The sequence below is a fragment of the Eschrichtius robustus genome, chromosome 3 (assembly GCF_028021215.1).
Source record: "Eschrichtius robustus isolate mEscRob2 chromosome 3, mEscRob2.pri, whole genome shotgun sequence".
NCBI lineage: Eukaryota > Metazoa > Chordata > Mammalia > Artiodactyla > Eschrichtiidae > Eschrichtius > Eschrichtius robustus.
Window position 1 is genome coordinate 15615014 of NC_090826.1, and position 7842 is coordinate 15622855.

Below are 7842 nucleotides of genomic sequence, written 5' to 3' on the forward strand. Positions count from 1 at the left end.
AGCTCCCGGCAGCCAAGGGCAATCCTCGAGCGAAGGAGGCCGATGTGAGCACGTGGCAGCCAACACCTGGCTTAGCTGGCACGAACACCACCCGCCTCCACCTCCATCTCTCCATTATGGGCTCCTTTGATCCCAAAGCATTGATTGAGCACCTATTATGTGCGGGAGCAGAGGAAGCAAAGATGAAACTGATGTGGCCTCCATCCTCCGGGAGCTCCAGTCTGGTCTGGGGAGGTCAGAGCAGTCTGGACCATCATATGCCACTCAAGCGAGAGCTTGGCAAGTTGTAGACCCATAAAGTGCTGTGGGAGCTCGAAGGCGGGAGTGAGCCCTTAGGACTGGGGAGGAATCAGCCAGGGAAGACTCCTGTAGGAAGTTGCCCTTGGACCCCAAGGAGCCTAGCGTGGGCTTAGCCACCTGGAGATGGCAGGACAGTGGAGCATGGCTGTAGAAGTCCAGGCTGAGCAAATGCCTGGCAGCGGGAGAGGAACGGGTGCCTGGAGGACACATGGCCTGTGGACCAGGTGCCTGGAGCAAAGGGAGCGGGCTGCTTGGTCCAGCCTGTCAACGGCAAATTGGCACTTGCCACTGGCACTTGCCAACTACCTCTACAAGGACTCAATCGTGAGCTGCTGCAGCCGCTGACCTTCAACACCCCTTGAAAGGAGTTCAGGGTGGAGAGCAGAAATGAGGCCCTCTGTGCTCTGGGAAAAACTGGCAGAACAGGTCTTCAGATAGTTAGATATTTTCAGGAGAAGATTTTATGAGCTCAATTTCTTGCATCTTCTCACATCTAGAAAAGCACTAAAATCCTTCACGGTGACGTCTGCTCCTCGTGACTAGCAGTAATCTTCACGAGACTAGCAGAAACCTCTGCAAAAAATATGTGCTCAATTGCCTGTACTCCCCCTTCACCAAAATCACATATATACTGACCTTCCCCCCTACCTCTTTGGAGCAGTTTCTCAGAGCTATCTGAGGCGCTGTCTCCCAGGCTATAGCCCTCATTTTGCCCCAAATAAAACTCAACTCGCAACTCTCATGTGGTGCTTTCTTTTTTAAGTCGACAAGCCCTTCCCTCAAAAAGTATTTACGGAGTCCCTTCTGGGTTCTGGGCACTGCTTTGGGCACCAGGGATGCAACTGAGTCCAAGACAGACATAGGCCATGCCCGCAAGGATCCCCAAGCTTCCGAGGGAGAGGGACACAGTGCCAGACCGTGGAGGTCCCAAACTCCGCCCCTATCCTGGGTGGTGGAGGACCTTGGGGTTTTAAGAAGTAGAGTCATGCAGACAGAAAGATCAATATCACCCTTTAGAGAGGCCACTCCAGTGGCAGCTTGGGCGGTGCATTGGATTGGTGGGGGGGACCTGGCGGGGGGGGGGTGCCTGGTGAGCGGCAGTAGAGGCAGAACCTGCCGCACCCCACCCCCAGACCCCACGCCTAACGCCCGCTGCTTTGGCCTAAACACCATCCCTGGGGGCTCCCTGGCCTTGACTTTTCCTAAGACCCCATTCCACCCTCAGGGGAGACAGCTGCCGTCTTGGCTGGGAAGATTTAGAAGGTCCAAGAGGCAAGGTGGGGGAGGGTGGGGGAAGGCCAAGACCCTCCCTCTTCCAGGGAGTGTTTTAAAGAAGCCAGGCTGGTTCAGGGGTTAGATCCTGTGGGGGGGTGGGTGGCAGTGGTCCTGCAGGACTTCCAGAGCTCAAGAAGCCAGGAGCGGGGTAGGGGGCGTGGCACGGTGCAGGGGGCTCCTCCTAGCACATGGGGGTCTGACCCTTGCACCTGGGCCGCCAGTAGTAACGCAGGTGGTTCTTGTAGGTGTCCAGGTTCCGCTGCAGGCAGAGCGCCACCTCCTTGTCACAGGCGCACAGCTGCTGCTCACACCAGCTCCCCTTGTCAGCTGCGGGGCGGAGGAGGAGGGCACTTAGCATCTATCCCCTCCCCAGACAGAGCAGGGGTGGCTCAGGGCCCCTGGAGGGAGACGCTGAAGGCAGCTCAGCCCTCGCATGGCTTTTGGCACCCTTGCCAGCTACTCTGACTCTAGCTCTGTGACCCTGGGCGCGGGTCCTGGCCTCCCTGTGTGCCATTGCTCCTTTGTTTATTCATCCCTTCAAAAAACAGTTGAGCACCTATCCTGTGGCAGGCCCTGGGGGGAAAGGACTGAACAGAATGGACACGTGAGGTTCACACTCCCCTGGGGACGGCAGATATCAGAGAACCACAGAAACGAGTGCCAGCAACTGTGCTACCCGGGAGTGAGGAACAATGCAGGGGCTACGAGATGGGAAACGGGTAGGATCTGACTCAGTGTCAAGAGCCATTTGAGCTGAGATCGGAAGGGTTTGCTCCACTCCCAAAGTCAGGGTGGAGGAGGGGACTATTCCAGGCAGGTGGAACAGCATGTGCAAAGACTCTGAGGAAAGAGGGACCACGGTGCTTCAGTTTCGTGATCTGTAAAATGGGGGTAAGAAGACCTGGACCCACTGTATAGCACTGGCAACTATACTCAATATTTTGAATAACCTATAAGGGAAAAGAATCTTAAAAAGAATATACATATACATATATATATATACATATATATATATATATATATATATATATATATATATATATATATATATATAAGATTAAAGTAAGAAGGCAAAGCCCTCAGCACATAGTAAGTGGTCAGTAAATGTTGACTATTACTGTTTTTATTGTTAAATTCTCAATTAACAGTGACAGCTAATGAGCGCGTTCAACTCCCAGCCCTGGGACCTGCCACCTTTCTCTGTGCATGGACCCAGGGGCCAGGTGACCTGGGTTACAGCCCAGGTTTCGTCATTTACATCTGTGTGGCCCTGAGCAAACAGTTCACTCTAGTCTCAGTTTCCTTGTTTGTAAAATGGAGATCACCAGGACGGTGCTGCCTCCTGGCTGGGCTGCTCTGAGGACAAATGATGATGAAAAAATTAACAGTAACCCCGATAGCCTGTGTCATTTATCGAGCATGCATCTGCAGCAGGCATCTGCAGGGCCCATCCTGTCTGCCCTTATTTTAGTCCTTGAATTGACTTTATGGAGTAGAACACTGTTACCTTCCTGAGTTTCCAGAGGAGGATACTGAGGCTCAGAGAAGTTCAGCAATGTGTTCAAGGTCACACAGCTGGTCAGTAGTGGGTCAGGGATCTAAGCTGAGGTCTGCCAGCCTTCCGGATCACAATGGGTCAAAGCCCCTATTGGACCTCTCCATACTCCTACGCCCATTCCTGCCTCTCCTCCACAGCCCAGCTACTGCCACTGGACACATGAGAAAAACACAGAGATTGAGCAGCTTGTGCATTGTCACACAGCATATTAAGGCAATGCATGCTAGAACTTTCTTCCTCGGCCTCCAACTCCAACCCTGAGGCCTGGGCACTCACAGCACTGGATGTTCCCCTGGGAAAACTCGTAGCTGTAGCGATCCAAGTGAACTTTGCATTTGTGGTGCTTCAGGTGATCATAGCAGCAGTCGTGGGTGTGGCAGCACCTGGAGGGAGAGGACACGGGGGTGGTGGTGATGAATCCTTGGCCAACTCAGGTCTCTGGCTGCCCCTGCCCCAGAGCAGAAATTGTGTGCCTACCTTGGAAGAGTCAAGGTATGCAGGGTCTAGTCTTCTTTCTAGCTAACTCTTATTGTTTCCTGTGTACCAGGCACCTGTTCTATCTATGAATTCTCTCTTAAGCCTTTTGACCACCGTATGATGGAGGTGCTTGCGTCATCCCCATTTCACAGATGAAGAAACTGAGACTCTGGGAGGTCAAGCCACTTGCCCAAGCTCACACAGCCTGTAAGTGGTGGATGAGGGAACTGACTCCGGGCCTGGCTGGCTCTCATCCCTCCTCTGGCTGATCCCTAGGGTTGCTGTGAAAACCAAATGTGATCATGGCAAAAAGAGGTAGGACTTTTAAAAAAACAACGTTCAACGGCACTGAGGAGTGTGTGGGTATTCTAACTAGTTTGGGGTTGAGAGTACAAGGGGGCGTTTAGAGATTCTGGGGAGCCCTCCAGAAGGGCTGGGGCTGGATTGGAGCTCAGCGGAGTTCCTAGCACATAGTACCGAATGAATAAATGGATGGAGAGGAAAGGGGAGGGTCCCTGGGTAGGGGCAGGGCATGATTGGGAGGAGTTACCAGTCTGTAGCATCTTTGGGCTGGCCTTTGCCACCGAATCCGCAGTGACAGCCATAGGACAAATAGGAGAAGATGGCTCTCTTCCCCGTCACCCGTCTGATCATCTTGCTCAGGTCCAGTATCCCGCCCTGGGCTGGAATCACACCTGCCAAGGAGCCCAGCCACAAGGAGAGGACATGAATCTAAGTGGAGGCCAGTGGGCTGCAGGCCTGGCACCTGGATCAAACCAATGACCTTGGATAATAAAATGACAACAAACACTAAGGCTATTGAAAATATAATGATAGTTGGTGAGTGCTTACCATGCATCTTTTCATCTAGTGACGTATTGACTCCATCCATCCCATGAGATAAACACTTTTTTTTTTTAAAATAAATAAACTTTTTCTTTTGGTGTATTCTAGATGTATGGAAAAGTTGCCAAGATCATACAGAGAGTTCTTATATACTCCTCATTCAGTTTCCTCTAATGTTATTATCGTCTTAGATAATCGTGGAATATTTATGAAAACTAAAAAACCAACATTGGTACAATAAATACTATTTTTAATCCTCATTCTCGAGTTGAACACACTGAGGCTCAGTAACTTGCTCCAGGTCACAGTAGTTGGTAAATAGAAGAGCCAGGATTGAAACCCAAGGCAGTCTGGTTCTGTTTTCTGTCTCTGGGCATTGAGTTCACATTCTATAATAGGAAGACACCCTTCCTGCCCTCACCCCACCTCCCCAGACCCCCAGCACAGCCTGTAGAGAAATCCACACATTAGACAGCATGCGTGGCTCTCGTGGGAAGCAGTGTGATTTAGAAATCAATGATTTTCATGGATATTTTTCATTTCAGTCATAATATCTGCTGGTTAGAGTTGATCATAAGGGGAATTTATTTTACTGGGAGAGAGGAATACATTATGTTGCGTTAGGAGAAATAAAATATATTAAGTCAATGAATTCAGGGGAGAGTTTGGGAGAAACAGACAAGGTAAAAGGGGACTGGAATGTACCTGTGTGCAACCTGGGGAGATGATCCAAGAACACAGATGGAGCCCAGAGTCTCAGGGAGACTGGGCTGGGGAGGCCCCCTCGGTTGACCCTAGTTTTGGAGCCCCCCCCCCGCCCCCCGCCAAGTAAATGATGTTATAATGAAAGCACTACACTCAAATGAAGTAAGTAGTAAACCAGGGATGAGCCCCAGATTGGGGAAGGTTGGGATGGGAAGAGGTGGGGTTGGGATGAACTCATGCAGCGGACCAAGGGTTCGATCACAAGCAGGGTGCTTGCCTTGGGCTGCAGGTAAAAGTGACTGGTGGTGGCAGGGACTTGCAGGCAGGTCGTGTCCCCAGCATGTGGGAATCCACAATGCCACTCCTGTTTGCCACGATGGCTGTAGGTGTACGGGAGTTAAAGAGAAACCTTGCTAAGTTTTGACCATCCTAAGGAATGACCCCAGGCCCTCTGGAATTCCAGATTCGGTGATAAGGAAAGCAGCCCACTGCCAAGAAAGTTACCGTCCACCCTGGAGGCCAGCCAGGGACCTGAATTCAGAATCTCGCCTTTTTAGCTGTACCTCTGTCCCCCCTAAGTCTAGCCCTTTCCATTTCAGCTTAGAAATAGCCACACAAACAAATTCACACCTGAATGATGCAGCTGTTCCTTGCCAGGCAAACAATAAATTCAACTTTGATTCAGAATGCTTTCGGGTGGTCTTATTTCTTACAATTTTACAGTGAGGTCAACCCAGCCCTGGGAAATCGAGGAGCTCAACTTGTGGTTATGAGGGCTTCGGGGCACTGGCTTAGCTTGACAGAAATACCTGCCTGGGTTGCTTTTTCCATCCTCAGTTGTCACTGAGGGGGATGGAGCCCTTTCTCCCAAGGGTTAGCGGCAGTGGCAGGAGGTAAGATCACTACTATCTCGTGAATGTGCTGTGTGTTAAACTATTGCTCGTTTACTACTACTTACACTTGCTAAACAGTTTGTATACGTTTTCTCATTAGAGTCCTTCTAACAACCCAATGCAAAGGGTGCCATTGTGCCCACTTTACAAATGAGGCTATAGAGGGGTAGGGGGACTTGGCCAAGGTCATACGACTGGGAGGTGATGGGCCAGCGTCTGAATGCAGGTTCATCTGTGTATTTTATCTCTACATTGTATTGCCTCTTTGCATCTGAGAGATGAATTTCTGCAGCTTGATTGCAATTTTCCTAATGGTTTTTACTGTAACCTTGGAGATGTGTTCCTCTTGAGAATTTGGGAGTCCCCAAAATAACACAAAACCACATTTTAAAATGCAAATCCTTTCTCAAATCACATATTTTGAGATGGATCAAGAAACAAAAACGCCAGTTTGCTAGCAACCAGATTTGTACATTTGATCTGCTAAAGATCGGATGGAAACTGCCCCATCTCCCAACGGTCAACAGAACCCTCTTCCCAGGTTCAAGGGAGATAATGAACATGAAAAAGTTCTAAAAATGTAGAGTGCTGTACATAAGTAAGAGATTGCTATTATCTGGTCAAAGGGACAGAGGGGAGCAGATCCATTTCTGTAATTTGTGTCCGAAGTACCAGAGGCATCAGTTCAGCTGGACCCCAGTTTCTGTAGCTTCCCGCCTTCGTATGCCACACAGCTTGGCCGTCCAGGGCTCTGTGGCCGAAGCCACTGTTCCAGGGGACTGACAGCCACTGATGGCTCCTTGCAGGGGGCCAAAGAGTTGGCAACTGTGAGGCCAGGGCAGTGAGGCTCAGAGCAGCAGCTCAGTTTAGGAAAGAGATGTAGGGCGTCTCCGCTTCCCTCCCTGCCTTCCCAGCTGTGGGTCCTGTCCCCACTTACCAGCAAACACCACCAGCATGCACAGCAAGGCAAGTCGCATGATCCCAGCACAGAGCAGTGGAGGCAGCTGCTGGAAGTCCCCTTCCGTGCTGGCAGCCCTTTATATCAGATGCAACCCTACCGGAGCCTGCACGTTACCCCTCCCAGCTCCAGCGCTGGACGAGGTCACCCATATTCTTTGTTTCCTCTTTTCCGGCAATGAGGAATTTTATTATTTTTGTTTCTAATATCTGTTTTTTCAACTTTTTGATTGCAGGAGAAACAAGTTCAGCATAGAAGATTTGGAAAACATAAGCTATTAGAAGAAATTTAAAATCACTTGTGAATCCATTCATCACCATTAATTTTTTTTTTTTTTTTTGAAATTGACATACAACATTGTGTAAATTTAAGGTGTACAACATATTGATACATTATATATTATAATATGAGTTGTCATTGTAGCAATAATTAGCACTTCTATCATGTCACATAATTACAATTTCTCTTTGTGGTTGGCATAATTAAGATCTAGTCCCTTAGCAAGTTTGGCGATTATAACACAACATTGTTTTCTATATTCACTGTACTGTCTCTAGGACTTATTTACTACTTGTTGCAAGTTCGTACCTTTAAACAACTTTGGTTCTATCCCTCCCCATCCCCTACTTCCTGGTAACCACCATTTTACTCTCTGTTTTTACATGTTTGGCTGTTTTAAATTCCACATATAAGTGATATTATGCAGTATTTGTCTTTCTCTGTCTTACATCTCACTTACCACAATGCCCTCAAGGTCTATCCATATTGTTGCAAATGGCAGGATGTCCTTCTTTTTATGGCTGCATAATGTTCCATTGTGTATATATATA

General features: G+C 49.0%; 1 protein-coding gene across 1 annotated transcript; it reads right to left on the minus strand.

Annotated features, from left to right (window-relative positions):
• Positions 1 to 1756: 1756 nt before the first annotated feature.
• PLA2G2D (phospholipase A2 group IID) lies at positions 1757 to 7052 on the minus strand. Its single transcript, XM_068537751.1, has 4 exons — positions 6992 to 7052; positions 4161 to 4305; positions 3410 to 3516; positions 1757 to 1902 (listed from the first exon to the last, which is right to left on the minus strand). Exons 1-4 carry the CDS (start codon positions 7029 to 7031, stop codon positions 1757 to 1759), a joined length of 438 nt encoding a protein of 145 aa, XP_068393852.1. The 5' UTR covers positions 7032 to 7052.
• Positions 7053 to 7842: the final 790 nt, after the last annotated feature.

Bases quoted from the DNA above. Each gene is read 5' to 3' on its own strand.
- PLA2G2D (XM_068537751.1), bottom strand. From the start codon at position 7,031: ATGCGACTTGCCTTGCTGTGCATGCTGGTGGTGTTTGCTG. The intron at 4,306-6,991 runs GTAAGTGGGGAC...GCTCCTTGGCAG, and splicing joins CATGCTGGTGGTGTTTGCTG to GTGTGATTCCAGCCCAGGGC. The intron at 3,517-4,160 runs GTAACTCCTCCC...CTCTCCCTCCAG, and splicing joins CCCAAAGATGCTACAGACTG to GTGCTGCCACACCCACGACT.